This window comes from Neopelma chrysocephalum, unplaced genomic scaffold (genome assembly GCF_003984885.1).
Source record: "Neopelma chrysocephalum unplaced genomic scaffold, ASM398488v2 Primary Assembly neopelma1_147, whole genome shotgun sequence".
Lineage (NCBI taxonomy): Eukaryota > Metazoa > Chordata > Aves > Passeriformes > Pipridae > Neopelma > Neopelma chrysocephalum.
Window position 1 is genome coordinate 132,858 of NW_020897809.1, and position 20,332 is coordinate 153,189.

At 42.0% G+C, this 20,332-nt stretch overlaps 1 protein-coding gene across 6 annotated transcripts in view; it reads right to left on the reverse strand.

Annotated features, from left to right (window-relative positions):
* Window positions 1–20,332, reverse strand: part of IPPK (inositol-pentakisphosphate 2-kinase) — a 62,099-nt gene that overhangs the window by 17,970 nt on the left and 23,797 nt on the right. For 4 of the 6 annotated variants that reach the window (XM_027700856.1, XM_027700857.1, XM_027700855.1 and 1 more), the window contains 7 exons: window positions 8,695–8,742; window positions 5,443–5,538; window positions 4,628–4,694; window positions 2,704–2,825; window positions 2,202–2,291; window positions 1,551–1,609; window positions 1,130–1,202 (listed from right to left, as the gene is read on the reverse strand). In XM_027700856.1, coding sequence (XP_027556657.1) covers window positions 1,130–1,202; window positions 1,551–1,609; window positions 2,202–2,291; window positions 2,704–2,825; window positions 4,628–4,694; window positions 5,443–5,538; window positions 8,695–8,742 — 555 coding nt within the window. Of the gene's footprint in view, window positions 1–1,129; window positions 1,203–1,550; window positions 1,610–2,201; window positions 2,292–2,703; window positions 2,826–4,627; window positions 4,695–5,442; window positions 5,539–8,694; window positions 8,743–10,934; window positions 11,100–13,248; window positions 13,459–20,332 lie in introns of those variants that run through there. The other 2 variants (XM_027700858.1, XM_027700860.1) reach the window with 2 other exon arrangements.

The following is a 20,332-nucleotide window of genomic DNA, read 5'->3' on the forward strand; positions in this document are numbered from 1 at the left end:
GGCACTTCATGAAATCAAGTATTTCATACTGAGCTATTCAAAGCGTTGGATTTAATATTTTAAGCACAGGAAGGTGTTCTTAGCTTAACAATCTCCATACAAATACACACGACATGCCCAGTCTTACAAAGTGCCCTCTTAAGTTTAATCAGATCCCACATGTAACAACCTCTGAATGAGGAGCAAAAACCCCATTTAAACCAAGTGCTACTTTCTTAACTTAATTAACTGTAAGGAATCAGAACAATACAAGTGATCTGATACTTGGCACATTTTCCTATCACTTCTTTCTGAATAATGTCAGGAGTGAAAAGGCACCGTGTGAAACAACTTTCTTTTACCATTCAGACTGGCAAAGGGAAGGCTGTGAAAGGGGACAGAAAAGGTGTGATAGTTACCTGTGCTAATAGAAAAATAGGACAGTTCATAGAAGTTTAAGTAATTCAAATAGTTGATTTAATACTGGAAATAAATTGCAGAGTCTTGTTTCCTAGAATTAATCTGAAAATCTCCATAAGCCATAAGTTACTGCTTTATATTTTTTCTACGTGAATGCCATGGAAAAGGGAACTTTTTCCTTCCCCAGTGAGACCTGCTCTGCATTTGGCCTGCATCAGAGTTCCAACAGGAATTTAAAACCAAAATATTTGCAGCAACATGCAAAGTTCTCCATCTTCTTCCTCCTGAATTTTTAAAACTTTGGTCAGACTTAAAAGTCCTTTTCTATTAGTTGTTCCTCAGCAATTCTTTTAGACTAATTTAATTCCCCAGGGAAGTGGTCACAGCACCAAGGCTGCCTGAGCTCAAGGAACATTTGGACAAGGCTCTCAGGCACACGCTGGGATTGTTGGGGTGTGTCCTGTGCAGGGCCAGGAGTGGGACTTTGATGATCCTTGTGGGTCCCTCCAGCTCAGGACATTCCATGACTCTGTGAATTCTGGGAAATTATTACTTATCTGTCCTAACCTGAAATCTAATTCAGAATTTTCCTGTTTCCTTCTTTTGGTGGGGTCCAAAAATGATGGTGCTGATTGGGTAGGTTTGAAGTAAGATCTTGACTGTTTACATGCTGAAGGCAAATTGTTTAAAAGCCAAGGCAAAAAAAGCAAGTAGAGATTTAACTGTTTACCTTAAATATTTTCAAGTTGTTCTGTGCCTCCTGTAATAAGCTCTTCAAAGCAAAGTGCATTCTCTGTTTGTTTCTAGGGAAAACAAAAAATAAAGCCGAGAATGTTTTATCCCAGCCTTTGGATGTTCACACCTGGCATGAGCTGAGGTCACTGCAAAGGCAAAGTGAGCTTCAAATCTGAGTAAACCAAACAGCTCTTGGCTGCAATGTTATGCAGCAAGAGGCACTGGCACATTAATAAGCAGCTCTGATTCCCGAGATAGGTGTAAATAGACAGCACCAGAAATATTCACTGTAAAGGTCACACAAGCAGGCATGGATTATCCTTAATACCTCAGCAAAAGGCAAAGGAATCTGAGAAAATCTGCCAAAAACCCCCCTGTGTTACAGATTCCTTTTGGCAAAAGCGCAGAATCCTTACCCTGAGAAGAGATCCAACGGGCAATATTTACTGGGTCGCTTCCATTTTCCGTTTGCTACCTGTGGAAAACCAGAGCACTGCTGTTACCCACTGTCCCTGGAATAACTGCTCTCTTGTTTTAACAGTCAGGTGTGTGCACTGACATCCTGCCTTCAGAGGTCCCACAACATTTAAACCTCTTTGAACACAAAATTCATGACCACTGTGGGCCTTCCTGGTCATTTTTCCAGTCACTCAAATGCATTCACAAAGGGAGGAAGGTCACATTAAATCAGGGAGGTCCAGTCACTCCGTTTCAGACTCACAATGGACACGAGTCCAGTGAACTCTGTGCCTGTTACAGGCTGTTTGTTGTAAGTCACAGAATGCACTGGGTGAGCTGATCCTGAAAGGAAGTTCCACAACAGAGTTTACCCAACCACAGCGTTCACAGGTCCCAAAGACCGATATTGTGTTTGCTTGCTTCCAGCTTCCCACAGAACTTGTTCCATCTCTCACTAAACAAATTCACACCCAGCAACTCAAGCTGTGTATCCACCTACCAGCTTTAGTCATATCGGGGATTTGAGCAAGTTTTAACAGGAACCCAAGCCTGGAACAGCAAATAAAGCACAGTCCAGCCAAGGGGAAGCAGGATGACTTAATAATTACCTTTAGATGCTGATGCATACAGTAACGACACACCTTGTGCTTTATCTCCTGTGAAACATGGCTGGAGAAAGGAATGAAGCCACACTTTGGCTAAAACAAACAAACAAACAAAAGACTGTAAATATAAATGTATCTCTCCATAGAAACAGAAGCACACACAAGATGCAAATCTTTCTGGTTAAAGGAAAATTTTAAAAAATAATTTAAAAAAAAATCCAGCACTTAAAAGCTGAATACTACTCCCAATTATTTCAGAGAAATATTTTATTTAAATATTTATTTTTAAATTATTTTAATAAAAAAGGACACAAAACTGCTGTGGCCTACAGAAAAGCGTAGTAACATCTGGGAATTTCCCAAGTTTTGAAAAATCAGGAATTAGAAGAGGGGTTACAGTGAAAACTGAGCTCTGCCTTATCCCACTGCTGCATTCCTTGAACTGCTCTGGCTAGTAAGTATTAAAAAAGGCAAAGGAGCCCCCCGAGGAGCCTCTCCCCCAGACCTTGATCTCGATGCAGAGCAGGGGTCGGTGCTCGGCCAGGCGGTAGCTCTGCGGCCGCGTCAGGTTGGGAAGGCACATCGCGAACCCGCTCAGGGTGTCCATGTCCTTGTCACAGCGACACTCTGGGGAAGCAAAGGAAAGCCAACACAAATGTCAGAATCAGCTGTGTGCAGGTTTGTTTGCTCTGCAGCCATCCCATCTGCCAGCTGGGGTGTGGGAACAGACCTGGAAGCGCAGGACTCACAGTTTGGGAGGCTTTAGCCAATTATGCGCTTGCACAAATTTGCCCTCCCTGTTACCAATGCCCAGGTTCAGTTTCCTCAAAACTGTCCCGGCCACAAGAGTGCCACAAGGGCTGCTGTTAATGGCCAGCTCCCAGCTCCTCCCAAGAAAGGTGACACCTGAAACAGCAAGGAAATGCATTGGCCAACAACAGGTAAAGTGACTAATTAGTGTATTTATTCAAAGATGTGATCTCGAGTTTGCTTACTAAAGCTGCACGACCTACCATTCCTCAGCTGGGTCAAGAGGAATCTGTGAAAACTGCCAGGAATATCATAAACTTAAGAGGCATTATTTAAAAAAAGCCTTTAAATACCCTCTCTCCACGTGCATCCTTTGGGACACAGAAAGGTCTGTGAGATTTTAGTTCAAAGTTAACAAGAACACAGACCCCTCAGTTTTCAAATACCTCTGTTACTAAAGAGAGACACAGAACACACGTGTTCTGTTACAGTTTCCACTGCCAAGAAAAATGCCCATTGTGAAAAAATACATTGCAATAGAAAAAATAAATCCCAGAAACTGAAGCCTCATTAGGCACCAGCCTGCAATGACTTGCTGCACCTCACCAGGGTGAGCAAGAAACCTTCTGTCTCCAACAAAACGCTGGGGTTTGATTTCTAAACTTAAGCAAAAGTACATCCACCTTCCCAGCTGAAAGCCACCTGCCAAATCAGACAGACACAGAAATATGAATTATTAGAGAAGCTCCTTCATAAGTTAGACAGGCGTATGTGAAAGGTAATGTTGAAGGAAATTCTCTCCTCAAGGTTTAAAAAAGATTCCTGTTAAAAACGGGCAGTGGGATTTGCTGTTGTAAAGCACTTGGACAGCTCCTCACAACCATATTTCAATCCTCAGCAGCTGTGGACACACAAAGTTTAATTTTGAGAAATAAAACTGAATTCTATCACTCAATTCTACCAGAGTATCACTGACTTTTTAACTTCTATGAAACACTATTTACTTAAAACTATTTACTCTCCATGCTGGTTTCTGGCACTGTGGAACTGCTTCTCAAACAGGTGAGGACAAATCAACAATGGAGAGTGTCCTGTGTTCACTACATGTAAATTAATTCAATATTTTTCCTGGATCAAAGGCAACAAAGCAATCACTACAGCACTTTGATTTAATGCCACATTTTTCTTCAAGAACTTTGCTAAAGCAGAAGTTTCTGACCATTCTAAAAAACATAAGATGAACACACCATGAGGGCCCTTTCCTTTGCCCCGTTTGGAGCTCAGCCACATGTGAAGAACATGCACCAGGTGCTGCCAACTGTGAAAGGTGACACCACGTTCTGTAGCACTTCCCTTCACACCAAACACGTCACAGGTTGCCAAACTTCCAGTCTTGCAGCACGTTCCCAAAGTTTTCACAAGGTCAGCACACCCTCACCTCACACATTGTCCCCATCAATCCCTCGTGTCCAGGGGACTAGAAAAGCACGGCTGCAACTGTTAATTCCAAAGCACGTCCATTTCCATTTTTTCCACAACAAATTTTCAACTTATCATTGTCTCAATATTACATAAAGTCTCCTTATATTCTGAGGTATAATGCTTTTTAACTTTAGAACAAAGGAAAATGCTTTACAGCTTGAGGCAGCCCCCGTTTTAATGCCATCCCTGGCACTTACCTGGCCTCTCTGGCTGGATTTTCAAACAGAGCTGTCTTACGAAGTCTAAAGGCAGTTGAATAATTTCCTATTAAAATAAAAAAATGTATTTCAACACAAAAATTAATACCCAGTTTTGGGGGGGGGTCTTAAAATGGAATTGCAAAGTTCAGTGGGTGTTAACAACAGTACACTGAACTACATAAGTCAGCAGCTTCTCCCTCTGATTAACTGTGAAGACCTGTACCTGCAATCACAGGGAACACCTGCTGCACTATAAAAACAAAGAACTGATTTAAATAAATGCATAAGAAAGAGCCTTTTCAGTGCAAGTGTAATGTGCACGAAGGAACCTGCATCATTTTATCCTTTTCACAAATGAAAAAGTCCCTTTTCATCCTCACATCCCACCCTTCCAAGGCAGGACTGTGTAACTCAAGTTCCAGGTGAAGCTGTAGCTTTTCCACCCAGGTATCTGATGTTCAGTGAAGGAGATCTGGCTGCCCTGAAGAACAGAGTGAGTGGCAAGGGAAAAGGTTATCTGTGAATGCACAGAAACCTCAACCATTTATATGAACCAGGTTTCACCCCTTGTTTTACAGTTAAGTCTAAAAATCCCTCTTACACACACCCCTCTTGCCTTATGTAGAGCAGAGAAACGACCACTCTTTCATTAGAAGCTTGAAACAGCCATGGAGACAATCCAACCGCTCATCAGCACAGAGCAGGATCTTTGTTCTCATCCAAATGCTCCTTGTGTGTGTGTATTCAGAGCTCCCCAAACACTTCGGTGTTTACAATGCATAAGCCATTTCTTTTAAGAATAAAACATTTACCCCGTGGTGAATGTAGTTCTCCCCAAAGAACTGCTTCATCACATGTTTTCCAAAGTCTACGATGTTTTGCAGATGGTGTAGTATTTCCTGTGAAGTCTGGAAGACAGAAACGTGGTAATTTAGCTCTGAGATAATGATAAACAACACTCCAGAACACATACACATGCTAGTCAGTGATTTAGCAAACAGCCTAATTGCTGAGCTTGGTAGGTCAGTGCACACTGAAACTAAACAGGCACATAATCTACGTTTGTTTCTGCCTCAGGGGCTGGGACAAACACAAAAACAGCCAGAGATGACGATTCTTAAGTGTCAGGGGAAAAAAAGAGAGAGAAAATTACAAAGGTGGAAGACGAGGAAGTTACTGAAAAGCTACTCTGTCTTTGACCATTATTCTTAAAACAACTCAAAGAATTCTAGTAGTCCAAAGAGGCCTTCCTGTCAACAGTTGGAGTGCAGGAGAGGCTTGGAGTGTTACAAAATACCTCATGGAGATTGGGAAGGGAATGGTTGGAGAGACAGACATCACAAACCTCGGCACGGACAGGTACAGAACTTGCCATTTGTCCCAAATCCTGCCCCAGACAATGAAAAATCTTACTGTAATGTCATCCTCTGTTAATTTTGTTTTATGTGTGTATAAGGAAACTCCAAGTTCTTCTACAAGACAAAAATGCCAAAAGATAGAAATGAATTTCCATGAGTACTGGAAGCAGGACAGGGACATGGGTACAGTCAGACTTTGACAGCTCCTGCTCATTAAAGAGGGAGCAAAGAAGCCTTATAGCAGTATTATCCCATTCCCAGTGCTCCAGCACACTCTGGTTCTGTGCACAGTATTTTAGTGTTACAATAGACAAGCTTCTCTGTGCTTTTGTAAGACAAAAAAAACACCACTAAATCCCCACACTGGGATTCAGTGGAGGAAAAAGAAAGTGCAACACTCAGGTACATGTTAGAAAATCGGAGAGGGGAAACAAGAAGAGCAGAGCAGGAGAAAATAAAATGCTGGAGGGCAACACTCAGATACTGCCAAAGTCTAGAGAAAGGAGGAAAGACCACATCCAACAAAAATTACAGATGCCATAGGGAAAAGGAGCTTGTCACTAACAATCTTACTGACTTGGTTTTATAGTGCCATCACAACAGGGAGATTTTCTTCCCACAGCACCATTTCCACCATTTCCATAAAGGCCAGGACAGCACTGATTATTTAAAATACTTGACAAACCGTACATGGAGCTGCTCCTCAGAACAACTCTCCCTGAAATCTTTTAAGAGAGCCAAAATCACCGTGGAGTCTCTTCCCAACAGGCAACCTTCCACTGCTCGAGCCTCAGAACCAAACACACTAAATGCCTCAGTAACTTTCTCAATGGCACTACTCTGATCTGAAGAAAGTTGATTAACTCATCTTGCACTAGTCAGGAATACAGATTATCCCTAAAAAATATCTTCTCCTCTGTCATGTTGCTGATTCTCCAGGACTTGTTTACTGATCTGAAGATAAAGTATTTAGTTTACTGTTCTGCTCCAAGAAAAAAATGATCCTAAAAAAAAAAAATCGATCACCAAGATAAGTAAATATATTCAAATTACAAAGTCATCTATTTAGAGGAAGCTGTGTATCACAATCCCAACCCAAGGCAAATGCAGGATGCTGGAGCTGGGCACAAGCCTTTTTTCCTCATGTTTCACTATCCCAGTCCATAACACTATATGCAGTGCCAAAGTACTCCACAGCACCATTATCAACCTCACTGCTGTAGTGTGGAACTGAAAAGTCATTTCCTGGCTTCCTTTGTGACTTTGTCATACTCTGTCAATTTTTTAAAAACAATTATTATGCAACAATCTCTTCCAACTTAAAAAAAAAAAAAAAGAGGAAAAAAGCTGGTACTCAGTGTTTTGTCTTCTTAAATAAACTGTAACAGAGTGACTTTATAATTAAAGTTGTGGTCTAGTTCTCCCTTGCTGTATTAAAAATTGAGATAAACACTGTTTCCTTTGCAATCCACTGGGCTCTTCCCCGTTCTTGTTAACACTCTAAACATTATCATCTTGGGCTACTACAGAAGTACAAGATACATTTTTGAAACCATGCCACTATAAGCAGCTCAAGAAACAACTTGAACCACACTTTAGGTTCACCAGACCTTTTTTCAAGTCAAATAGTAGCAGAAAGGCCATCAAATCACTCACACTGTGTTCAGGGGTTCTTGCCTTCCTCTGCTTTACTGGAGAAACTTCTCCTTTGTCCCTTGTTAAACTGAATGTTTTTCACATTCATCTTCCTGATTTAAAGCAACAAAATGCCCTTTCTATGTTTTCTTTACATTCATCCTTGTTTCTTTTTTCCTGAAATGAAGCACACGCCCCCCAGCTCTCAGCAGAGCCTCAATGCTTTTTATATTTCTCTCACCAGAAGAACCCACCACTGCCACTGAACCTCACAAAGCCACGGTTCAGGAGCTGCTGTAACTCCAGCCATTCCCTTTATCTCTCAGGTAACACACACCCTAAAGACTTCTCTTGAGGGTGAGGAAATGAAAGAATTTGAACCTTGTGCTCTCTTTTCTTTTTTTTTTTTCCTTGGAACACTGTGTTCACCCTCCACCTTTGCTTCTCGATCATTTTTTATCCCTGTTAAAAGAAATCTGAAGTAACTCACTTCAGTTGCTTCTCGAGCAGAAAAACCTTATTCTACCATCCAAGAAACTGGGAGACTGTGTCCTGTTCTTGACAATAGACAGGACTAAAACCACTCACTGACAAAGGCTATTCTGTGAATATTTCATGTGTTTGTTCAAATTCCATGGCTTTTTAGCTACTGAATGGGTGGTCAGCAGCAGACCTTTACCATGACACCATTCCTGAGCTGTTCCTGTTCTGTCCCAGCTAAGAACAACCAGCAAAACTCATTTCTTCCTCAGCATCCCTGCACTCCTGTCCGTGGATATGGAACATTCCCACTGTCTCTGTGCCACAGAAAGCTGTCCCCTCTAACACATGGCAGTCTCACACCCTGCCCCACACAGAGGGCTTGGTATCAGCACTCACATCATCTTACTTACGTAAAGCGACCTCAAATTTCCTCCTGTTGCCAAAACCCCTGAAACATGGGCACATTTCAAAACATCCCCTTACTCCTACTCCTGCCAGTCACAGCTCTTTCAGGGGTTTCTTGTTTCTCCTCACACTGGCTATTAGTTTACCTGAGGGCTTTTAGCAAAGGGACATGTTGAATCTTACCTTAGTCTGGTTGGGGGGGGACTTCAGGAACCGCAGCACCACACAGCGCTGGAGGGAGAGAGCACAGAGTAGGGTTTCGTTAGCATTTCATCATTTATGAACAGCACAATTGTCTGCTCCCCCTACCTACCCCCTCCCAGAAATTAAGGGGAAAAAAAAGAAAAGCAAGATGGGCATTTTAGATGGTTATTTCACTCAACCTGAAATCAAATACACCGGCTGAAATCAAACACAACGATGCCTGCTGCCAGCTTTGCCATCGGTTTAACGAGGCTGCCACTGCATTTCCAGTCACCAAGTGCACCAGGGAAATGCTCCCTCAGCTCACAGCACTGCTCTGGAAATGTGGGAATGCACAGTATTGACAGCACCACCCTGGCATTTGTGCATCAAAGGTCTTGGGGGACAAAGAGAAACAAGACCCACTTCACTCACAGTATCAGCACAGCATCACAACATCTTACAGGGACACTTACCACCAGCAGCAGCTACACAGCTGTACTTACAAACATTAAACCCTGTTACTGCTAAACTTCCACAGAGTAAACACCTAACACAGAGATAAATGCAGCAGGTTTCCAAATATTTTACCTTAAAACCACAGAAAATTCACTAATTTTTGTAATTTTTACCATTTTTATCCGTTTTTAACAATTCAAAAACCTTCATATTTTCAAAGTGCATGAATTCTAAAAACATCCTCAGCCTTTATTTTTAATATTTCAGATTAAAATATTTCATAATTAGGCCTTTCTCCTTAAGCCTATTGAGTGTCTTCCATCACAGAAGTTAAGTGAAGTATCTTTCTCTCAAAAAAATCTTGCTGAAATTTAACCATTAAACTTAGTAAAGAGACTTTTTGTATTAAAATCATATTTTGACATGGTATTAAGTAACCTGCAGGCTTACCAGGCAGGGCTGTGTGGTAACAGAGCCCTGTTGAGCCTGTATCTCTGTGTGCACGGTGTTGTTGTACACTGTTTCAACTGTTTGGATCTCCTGTTTTAATAATTCATAAGCAAGTGGATCAGTGATGGAGTGATATGATTATCACTTCTCATCCCTTCAGAAACATGATTCTGTAGTCTTTCAAGGCCAGTGTAGATATTTATCTATTAATCAGTTCCCAGCCAACAAGGTTCCAACCATTGCTTTGGAAAACCCAATTGCTCTCACAGGACTCACTAGGTATTAGTTCATTACCAAGTCATTTCTAAAGAGGCACAGTAGGATAAAATGACCAAGATTATACATGGCAAAAGGAGAACATGCTGCTTGCCTAAGATGTCAAAAGCAAACAGCAACGTTCAAACAAACCTTCACAGAATTACAGGTGCACTCACACCAGTCCCCCCGCACTGCGCCTCACTAAGGCTTTTAAATGATTAGAGCAAAACAAAACCCAACAAAAAAAAAACACACCCCAAAACCAAAAACAAACCTCAATAAACCCCAAAACACTTCTTTCCTTTCTTGGGGCAAGTTTTCAGCTACGTCCACCCCTCTGTGCAATCCAACACGCAGTGACAAACACACTGCCACAGCACCAAGTTAACCCATCAGATGTCACAGATGCCAACTGCTTCAGAATTATCACCACCCAAAATACTGGCCCATATTTTCATGCTATTGCTTTCCTGATTCACATGAGTGATTCTTTACTTGGAAATATTGTGGGTGGTTGTTGCCATGAGGGGTTTTTTTTCAGTTAACTTAAATGCCTTAGACTTTTTTTTTATATTTAAAGATTGAACACCAAAGATGTACCATGCTCATCTGTATGCATGGAAATGGCCCAAACCCAGAAGAGAACAGATCTCTGAGGAGGTTGTCACTACTCCTTAAATCCTTGGAGAATCAGATCGACTAGATCCCAATGCTCCCTAAATTTCATTCTCCACAAGCAGTGGAAGGGCTTACAGAGGTGCTTAACACCACTTCCATCAAGGCACCACCACCATCAGAATATTTAGCTGGATAATAGTCCCAGACACACAAAAAGATGAAAAATGCAGGCTGCAAGCAGAAAAAAAAAAGAAACAGTGCATGGAGGTATGCAAATGTAACACATGGAACATTAAAAGGCTTCACACCTTTTGAAGTAAGACAAGCTAGAAAAATAGTGAATTCAAAGGAAGAATTCTCTCTACTACTTTTTTTAATCCTGCATATGTTCAGTACCTAGTTAGTGACAAGACTAAAAAAACCCAACCCATCAGAACAAACACGACTGCTCTTACTCTCAGATAAAGAATTCAAGGGCGACCGACACAGGAGACTCTCACATGAGAGCACAGCAGCTCGACAGCAGATAACAAACAATGTCCTCAGTGGCTCCAGGACCACACGAGGGCTACTGTGACATTCCCAATTGTCATGGAAAGCTCAAAACAAACACAAGCAACAAGGATAACAAAACTGGTGTCTCTGAAAACACATCCACAGGCGCTGCAACCAGAAGAGCACTCACAACTAGGCCACAGCGTTTTCAGACTCCAGCCTGAAGGTTAGGGTCCCACCAAGAAAGGCAAACACTTCTCGAGCACCCTATCACCAAACAATTGTTTGGTTAAAGCAGAAGGAAGTTAATCATTGCCAATAAGGAGAGAAGCTGTGGGAGGGGCTGTGAAAGCACTCAAAGAAGTCTCTGCATCACAGAACCACAAGGATGTGAACACACGCAGATCCTGTCCTCGTGTACCCTGGGAAAAAACAGTGCCGGTCTTAGTCCCCAAAACGTTACCTGCAAGAATTTCTCTTCTCCAAAGCAGTTACTACAGCCATTATTTTAATCTTACTCAGTGAAATCCAAAAAACAAAGTAATCCTTGGTAGCTCGGCCAAAATATGACTGGGCACCGATCCAGGTACTTTGGATTAGACAGTAGCATTACGAAACCAGGACAAAAGCTTACATTTATTTCTTTACAGCCTGATGTTTGATAGTGGCCTTATTTTATGACCTCGCTGTCATACAGTGCAGGCCTCCTGAACTGGAATGTTTTCACAAGTGAAACACAACTGGGGCAAATCCATAATCTTGATATTACCCTTCAGGGAACAGCCTCGTTTGCATCACTGAGGTTTTTATTCAGGTTTCCATCTCTTGCTACATTAGTACCAAAATCTGTGTAAGAGATGGTGGCTGTGAAAGAAATAGGAGAATTTGTATAAAAACAAGCTCAACTGCTGGTACTATTGTTTAGAATTATGGAAAGATGTGTATTTTCCTTCTGCTGTTACCACCTCAGCTCACATGGATTTAAAATAAAAATATAAGGAATTAGCCTGTCCAAACACAAAGCCTGGGAAACATCAGCTTCTCCTTTCCCAAATAAGCAGGTTCACGTCATTTGTTATTACTCCATTATTATTCTAACCAGCACACATTAACTGCCTTTGTCTGGAGGCAGAGCACTACTCTGACATCTCTTTCTGCCACTGGACAAGATTCCCATCTAGCTGATTACCAGCTTGTGTTCACATCTGCAAGATCCACGGGCAGAAAACAAGACACTTCGGGAAGAAGCTTTTTAAGTCCCAAAAGGAACTCCACCCCTCTTCCCACCCCCGTCAGTCTCCTAAATTCTGGCATCTAAAAGCTCACCAGTATTTTTGCAAGCGCTATCTGCAATTTTACCTCACAAAGTCACCTGCCTGTCTACTACACCCTGTTGTCTGAAAAGGCACAAGATATACAAACAGGACAAGAGAACCCACAGTTCTTTTAAAGTCCATATAAAAGTCACAAGCTTGCAGCCATAAACATGGGGGAGAACACTCTCAAAGACTGGTAATAAATCTTTCCCTACAATTCTTACTGTACTATTTTTTGCAACCAATTAAAAACATCAACAACCACTGCCAAAGGAGATGAAGATAAGAAGTCAAATTTACTTCTAGAAAAAATAGTGTCTGTAAAGGCCCATGAACTTCTTTATACAGTCAAAACTGGTTGTTCAATTCGTTGTCCTTTGACGACACTCAAGAGCTACCAAGAACTTACCAAACAGGGCTCTAAGGATCCCAGATCTCCTGCCACCACTGTAATCATTCAACACCACCTAATCACTGTGGATTTATGGCTGTGCACAGCAATGACAGCTACAGAAAGTACATTCTATCTACATTTCAGTCAAAGGGAGGGAGTCAAACTGAACACAGTGATATGCAAATAATAATTAATGGCTGTTTCAATGGTACTCAATGTGAACTGTGGAACTGTTTTGCTGATATCAAGCTGTCCCTGCAGTAGCACACTGGAGCCGCGTGCACTACATGCCAACTAAAAAAAATTATTCTGACAACTTTTATTCCAAATCTACATTCCACAGCCCCTTCAATTCCGACTCTAGTTTGAGGGATTTGAACAGAAAACAATGGTGTTCTATTCAGAAAATGCAACTTCTGGGAAGGAGGAAAATGGACAAAGAGGTGTTATATTCACATCTCAGAAAAGACAGGGACACAGAGGAGAGTTCCTCCTTCTGAGAACTGATAAAACTCAGGAAAAACATGCCCACCACACTGCCCAGACACTTCAGCCAAAGCTTACCTTCATGATATTCAACACGAGGCATTTTTAAAGGTCTCCTCATCCAGGGTGCTGTGCCATGTGGAGGGATGTGAGAGATGGAAACAAACTAAGTGCTAAAAAATTTTGCAGCTTTTGAATGAAGTACACATGGCAGTATTGTACACAACTGTTGTTTTCCAACCCAGTTCTGTTCTGCATAAGGTGGATAAGATCACACAAAACAAAGCAAGGAAAGCTACATTTCCTGCCCGTATGGAGGAAGTTTAGCAACTGCTCACACATAGTGTAAAGAAGCATTCAAAAATCAGAACAATACTCTTTTATTTAGCATAGGAATCCTTGAATAACAATGTTTTTATTTCTTTACATGAATAAAGAATTTCTGGCATAGCACCTGGCTTGACAACATTCAATATGGCAAACCATTATTTGAGAGCAAACCCCCCATGATACTTGTTTCCTTTAGCACACAGCTCACAGCTTGCATCAGACTTCAGGTGCTCATTCCAATTTTTTTTTTCCCCTGCCTGGTTATGATCTCGACTCCCATGAGAGTTAAGCACTACCTCAGGTTTCACTTTACAGCTTTGTGTAACCTTGCAATACGCAGATGGTACCAATTCCAAGAGAATTTAATGATTGCACTCGCCAAGAGCGAGAAGGAAATGCCTGCCCTTCAGCCAAGACAGCTAATCAGAGAACCTGCAATGGTATCAAGTGATACACCCAGTGCCATGAGGTGGAAACACACACCAGAGGGAGAACAGGCTGAATAAACCCATTGATCCCTGGCCCTGAGTACATCAGCACTGTGTGGTAACACAGCACACGGCCCTGACTGAAACACAAGGACAAAATTTACCAGCACATCAAATACCCCCGTCAAATAGGTGAGTGGTGCCAACCAGAACATAACACACACTAAGCTTCCTTCCTTTAAGCTGCCCTAAACCTCCCCCTATCAGCAACACTTCCCAGCATGAGGCTGCTGAGTCACCTGATGTTATGCCGGGGGAACCAGGCGTTCCAGGAAAATATTAATAGGGAGGGGAGGAAATAGAGTAAGAGGGATTAGAATGAAGATAAGTAATAAAATGGAGAGTTAGAATAAGTTAATAGTTCCCAGTATCTGGAACACCTCAGCTAGAAGACACCTAAGCAAACCTTGGGCAAGTGTTCCATGGAATCCAGTGACTCTCTTCCTTCCCAAGCAAAACTAGGCCAGGGAGGACAGCTTAGGGAGGTCAGAACATGGTTATTGCATGTCATGGGAAAATAAGTAAGTGAGGCAAAGAAAACAGCCACTGAAGGGTTGGGAGGGAGAAAAGAACCAAAGGAGGGAATAAAATAGGCTCTTAGACTGAGCACTCCCACACAGCTTTGGGTCAGGCTACTTTATCCAAAGCAACCAACCCACGGCTGCTGGGACTGAGGGCAGGGACAGCAGCAGCATGGAAAAGGCACAGAAACTCCACCATCAGTGCATTTACCAAACTCTCCTAACAGACAAAAAACTGCTTTTTAGATAATGGCTTGATCTCATCAACAGCACAAGAAAGTCATTCAAGTCTGAGCTTGAACAGAACCCAGAAGAAAACAAGAGGGTTTTTAACCAAGGCCAACCCACTCCTGAGCTTGACTGGGATTTGGTTTGCATTTTCTTTGGGTATAGCCCTCAGAATTCTCAAAATCACTCAAAAAAGAAAAAATAGGCCTAAAGCAGAGTTTGAATTTCCGAAGGTCACCAGAAGACAGGGCTGCTCCAACACTTATTACTAGCAAAATAAGACACCACGTCTGGAAAAAGCATTCTGGGAGGAGGAGAGAGGTGGTGTTGCTGCAGTTAAGTGACCACTGGCATTAGAGTAACTTGTGACCACAGCATTGGCAGTGTTTGTGTCTCCCTTCTCCATCCACACAGGTGCTGTTTTTCCATCTGCATCTACAGAACTTAAAGCACTTGTATGATAAGAAAAGTTTTAACTGCTGCCTTTCTGCTCTCTCTCCTCCCTACAGTCAGCCCTGCTACCCAGTGCTACCTTCTCTTCCACTCTGGAAGACACTAAACTGCCCTGCATTCAGAGCTTTCAGTGCACAAACCCGGTAAAGCTGAGGAAAAAGTAAATTTAACTACTCTCGTACAACATGGAATTGAAATCCTGATATGGAATTAAAATTCTATAGAGATGTTGACTCAAGCTGCTTCCAACTTTTAATTCTTCTTTAACAGTAAAAGCTTTGTAGATTGTACTCAAGTATAGTTAGCCCATTTAATTTTGACACCTTCAGGCCCAGTTGTACCAGTTCCACCAAAGAACCAAATAAAAACAAATACCAAACTGTCTTTTTTTTTCCAGTGACCATGGGCAAGTACAGAAGTATCAGTTAACCAAGGTTAACACAAGGAAATGTACAGTTTCATACAGGTGTCACAAAGGGTCCCAATTCCAACTCAAACCAGTGATTGCCTCCTGTTTCTAAAAACTTAATTGTTGTTTACACCAAGGCAGACATCTCTTCCTTTCTTTTCCACTGATGACACACCCTGATCGCATACTTGGCTTTTTCAACTGGATTTCATAGCTGCTTGCTTCAGTAAATTTGGGCAGAGGCTCCTCTATTTGTCTACAATAATAAATAATTTTTTAAAATCAAAAGCAATTACAACTAAGAAAGGTGGAGCAAATATATTATCTTTAGTCTTTAAGCTGTCTTCCTGTCCTTTTGTCTAGGTAGGTAAAGGGTGTGCAGGTGCGAGGTTTTTGCTAAACAGTACTCAGAGATAGACAGTGTTTAGATATGTTCACACCCAAAAGAACACAATGCTGGAGAAGGCAGGTCAAAGAAATGCCCTCTGAAATAGAAAAAAAAGAAATAACACCAAAAAAACCCTCTAAAAAAGGTCAAACTGAAGAGGCAGAAAATTCTACAGAACCAGATTCAAAACTCCTCTCTGTATTACATCATTCCCAAATCCATCAGAAGTAAGAATTATCACAGGTTGGGAATGTAACTAGAAGATTCTCCTCAAGAACACAAAAATATTTGAGTTCAAGTCATACAAAAACTATGCCTTTTCCACTAGTTAAAATAAAATTCAATAAATACCAGTTGCATTTTACCTTTCCTGATAATGTCTGTCTGTGAAAGAACCAAGAGACCAGGACTTGGCCATATTTTACATCAGAGCAATATTCAGAGAAGACCATTGTTAATAAACTATTCTAATTATAACCACAGGAACAGCAACCAGTTTTTCCGTACTTTTCCCTACCTGAACACCCTTTAATACAGGAATCAGCAGCCTGTTCTATATTTCCTTGAAATCAAGACATTCATAGGCATTAAGGGAGGAAGAAAACGATCAGAACACAACTGAACAGAAAACAGAACAAAATTTGCTTTATAGTCAGGGATCTGGAATTTCTCAGGAATGACCTGGAAGCTTGGGGGGGGCAAGACTTACACACATTTCAATAGGACAAAACAGATTCAGGCAACTCCACATAGAAAAACAACGGAAGAAGAAGCAGGACATGCAGGGTTTTGGACTTGTGCAAAATGACACTATCAGAAAAAGCACCTTAAGAAGATTCTCTCAATGAGACAGCAACTAATGATCAGCATCATCCCTTTCTGCCAAACAGGAATAGAGGAAAGCTGCAGCTACCTGGTCATTCCAACCCTAAGCTTACCACTCTTTCAGCAAACACCCTTCTGTCTAAACATCCAGTCTGGTCCTCTCTTCAAGTAAGTTTATTGCAGCAAAACTGAATCATTTGTCATTATTCTTAAACCAACCAACCAGCCACAGGAAAATTATTTCATATTTCAAAAGCATTAAAAGGAACAATAATCTACCCTGACTTGACACAAAGCCCCCCCCCAAAGCAGAATTATTTTATTTCAAAACCCCAAACCAAGTCCCTCTCCCCCATATGCAGAAAGTGACTTTCTGCACACACTTTGCAGCACCGTAATGCAGCTGCCAGGAGACACAGCTACAGCTGTAGTGAAATCACAGGCTGGTGTTAAAACACAAGATACTCCTCTCTCCCAGCACCTCTGCTGTCTACAGTCCCCTACACACTCAGAAAAATAACTGGGAAGGTTCTCTGCAAAAGCAGCACTGGGACATCCTCCATCTTTAACCACAGGTCTTGAAGGAAAAATAAATACCACAGAGAAGAGACAGATATTACTCACTTCTATGGGCACCAACTTTGGGAATCTTCTGCAAGTTTGATTACCTGACTAGACTATCTTGTCCAATCTCCTTAGCTCTGTTTCATTCACCTTCTCTGTCTCCCCTCCTTCCCCTTTTCCTATTTCATAAGGTCACGTATCCTCTGGAGATGGTTTATGCATTACTAACTCAGTTCTGTACCAAAACCCAAGGAGATCTGCTAGAGCTGCAAACATTCCAAGACAAGAAGCAGATGATCACTAACAATCAAGGCATCTGAAGATACAAAACAACCTTTTGCAAGCACACATCAAGATTTCTCTTGACTATCTCACTGAATTTAAAACAAGCTGGGGAAAAATGAGAAAAACCCCTCTTATTCTCTTGTACCACCTCCCCACAGTCACCCTGAAACACGAGTTTAATGTTCAAATGTATTTTAAAATTAAGCTTTTGATTACAATATCCCAACACATAGAAAGTAAAACAGAAGATGCACAGAAGGAACGTACAGAATTCATCTCCTAAAGCAACAACTGGAGATTGTGAGCACAGTTCCAAAAGCAAGAGGAAATCCAAGCCATTATTTCCAGAGTTGCTTACACTACTTTCTACAAACACCTACTTGAAGCCTTTTGAAATGAAGTGTTAAGTGTCCCCGTAAGAGCAAACAACTGATTAAAGAAAGGGAAGAACTCCAAAGGAGGATTTCCAGCTCACTTCTGAAAAACTAAGGATCTCCACCACAGAAAGACACAACAGCTTACCAGGAGATAACTGTGCTGCAGCAGTTCCTCTGAACCCTCTCCACCGCTCAGGAGTAGGGAGAGGGAAAGTTTAGCCCTCTTTTTAAATCAGATGCCAAATTTGATGTGGAAGGAACAACACTCCAATAAAACTGCAGGGAATAAGAAGCCTCCTTTCTAAAGCACCTGGCTGGCTCTGATGGTGCTTGGTTGGGGTTTTGTAGAGCTGTGTCTGTCCTAAAGCAATTTATGCATCTCTGAGATGGCAACTAGAACAAGTAATCAGGCAATTCACTGTGTGGTGTGGAGGGTGACAAATAACTTTTGTTGAAAAGGATACAGTGATTCAATCAAATATTCAAAATTGCAACTGATGGACAAGGATCATACAGACACTGCCTGAATGGTCTTGCAGTGTTTGTGTAACACAAACTTTCCCAGTGTCTCACCAACACCTCTCAGAGTTACCAGTTGTATTTCTCACTAAAATCATGAGGAAGGATCATGGTTCATTCTACCAGAAGCATTTCAGCAGGCTACAAGACTACACAGAGGCCTTTTGACTACAATTCAGTTTCAATTTGAATTAATTAAATCACAGCTGGAAAAAAAAACCAGGAAAAACTGTGTCACCAGAGAAATTTGTACTATAGTTCTGTACATCTCCTGGAACTTCAGATTCACCAGAACCGAAACTAAAGATCAATGAAAGCAGAAGTTTGAGTGTGCATCAAGCAAGCAGGCACACAGCTCCAGAGATAACAATGGAAACTGGAAATGCTTGGCAAGCATTCCATCTTCACTCATCAGATCGCTGTCGAAATGCTGGAGAACTAACTAAAGTAAGTCTGTAAGAAGAGATGTGTTGACTAGACCATGTCCTGCCTCAGGATCCTTATCCTTCACTGGATGGGTAAGGAGCAGAGATGCACTTGCAGAGACTACAGCACAGGCTGTGGGAGCACAGGCACACAGGGAGCCTCCCATCACTGTTACACTCTGCAGGATTAATGACCAGCCAGAGGAAAGAGTCCTGACAGCCCTGTGACAGAGCACGTTCCATAGGATGCCACTGTCCCAGTGCCAGGCAGACTCTGTCTGTACGCCCTGGAAAAGCGGCTGCGTGTCGCCTGCGTCCAGGGCTTATCAGCCCATCGCCAGCAGAGCTGTTTGCTGGGCATGTGACTTCTCCATGACCAACTTTTTAATTTGGTGCTGCACTAGCTCTGGACTAACAATGCCTCACACATCCGTGTCTTAAAGGGCAACGTACAGGGAATGGAGCAAACCAAGGAAATAAGCAGAGCCTCACACACACGAGAGCTCCCTGAGCTGACAATGTGTTGTCCTTGCTGTCCATCCCTAGTCCAGCCACGCTCCTCACAGCCAGGAGCAGGAGTGTCCCCCAGGCTGTCTGCCCACCCCAGCCCACACACCCCGTGTGCTGGAGACGTGACCTTGCAGAGGGCTGTTATCAGCGCTCCAAGGAGCGATCCAGAGGGCAGGAGTTCCAGCTAAACACCCTGGACCTCACTTCATGAAAGGCAAGGCAGCTCGTGCCCTCTTCTCCAGAAGCATGGGGATTCATTTTTTTGTTGCTGTTTTGTTTCTGAAAACTTCTTAAGCTTTCCAGAAGAAGCAGTGAAGGGAGGCTTAGACCTAGAGATCTAGGGACCAGCTTCCTCCTCACATTCCAAAACACCACTACACATCAAAAGGGAGAACATGGAAACAACAAACACACACAGCTCCACCCAGGCCTCTCACTTGTATCTGAGTATCCATTCACATCTCCCTCACCAGCACCAAATCACTATCCCTCCCACTGGCACCCAGACACAAAAAACATGGACTGGAAAGCTACAGAATGAAACACGGACAGTCAAAATGGAATTCACTGTCTTAGTTGTGCTACTGTTCTGTTCACACAAACCTGAGAATAACTTAACACCAGATCACGAGAATGATGATTAATCATGCCAGTATGTCCTGTTTGTAAGAGGCACAAAGTAACAATTAGCATCTAAACAGTATTTTATAGGCTCCAAGTTTATAGGCTCTAAGAGTTTGTCATCAGCAGACACAAAGCTCCAAGATGTAAACTTTACTGGTTCAAAGCTGTCCATAAAGGAAAAATCACATCTACTTAACTTTCACTCCACATGAAAAG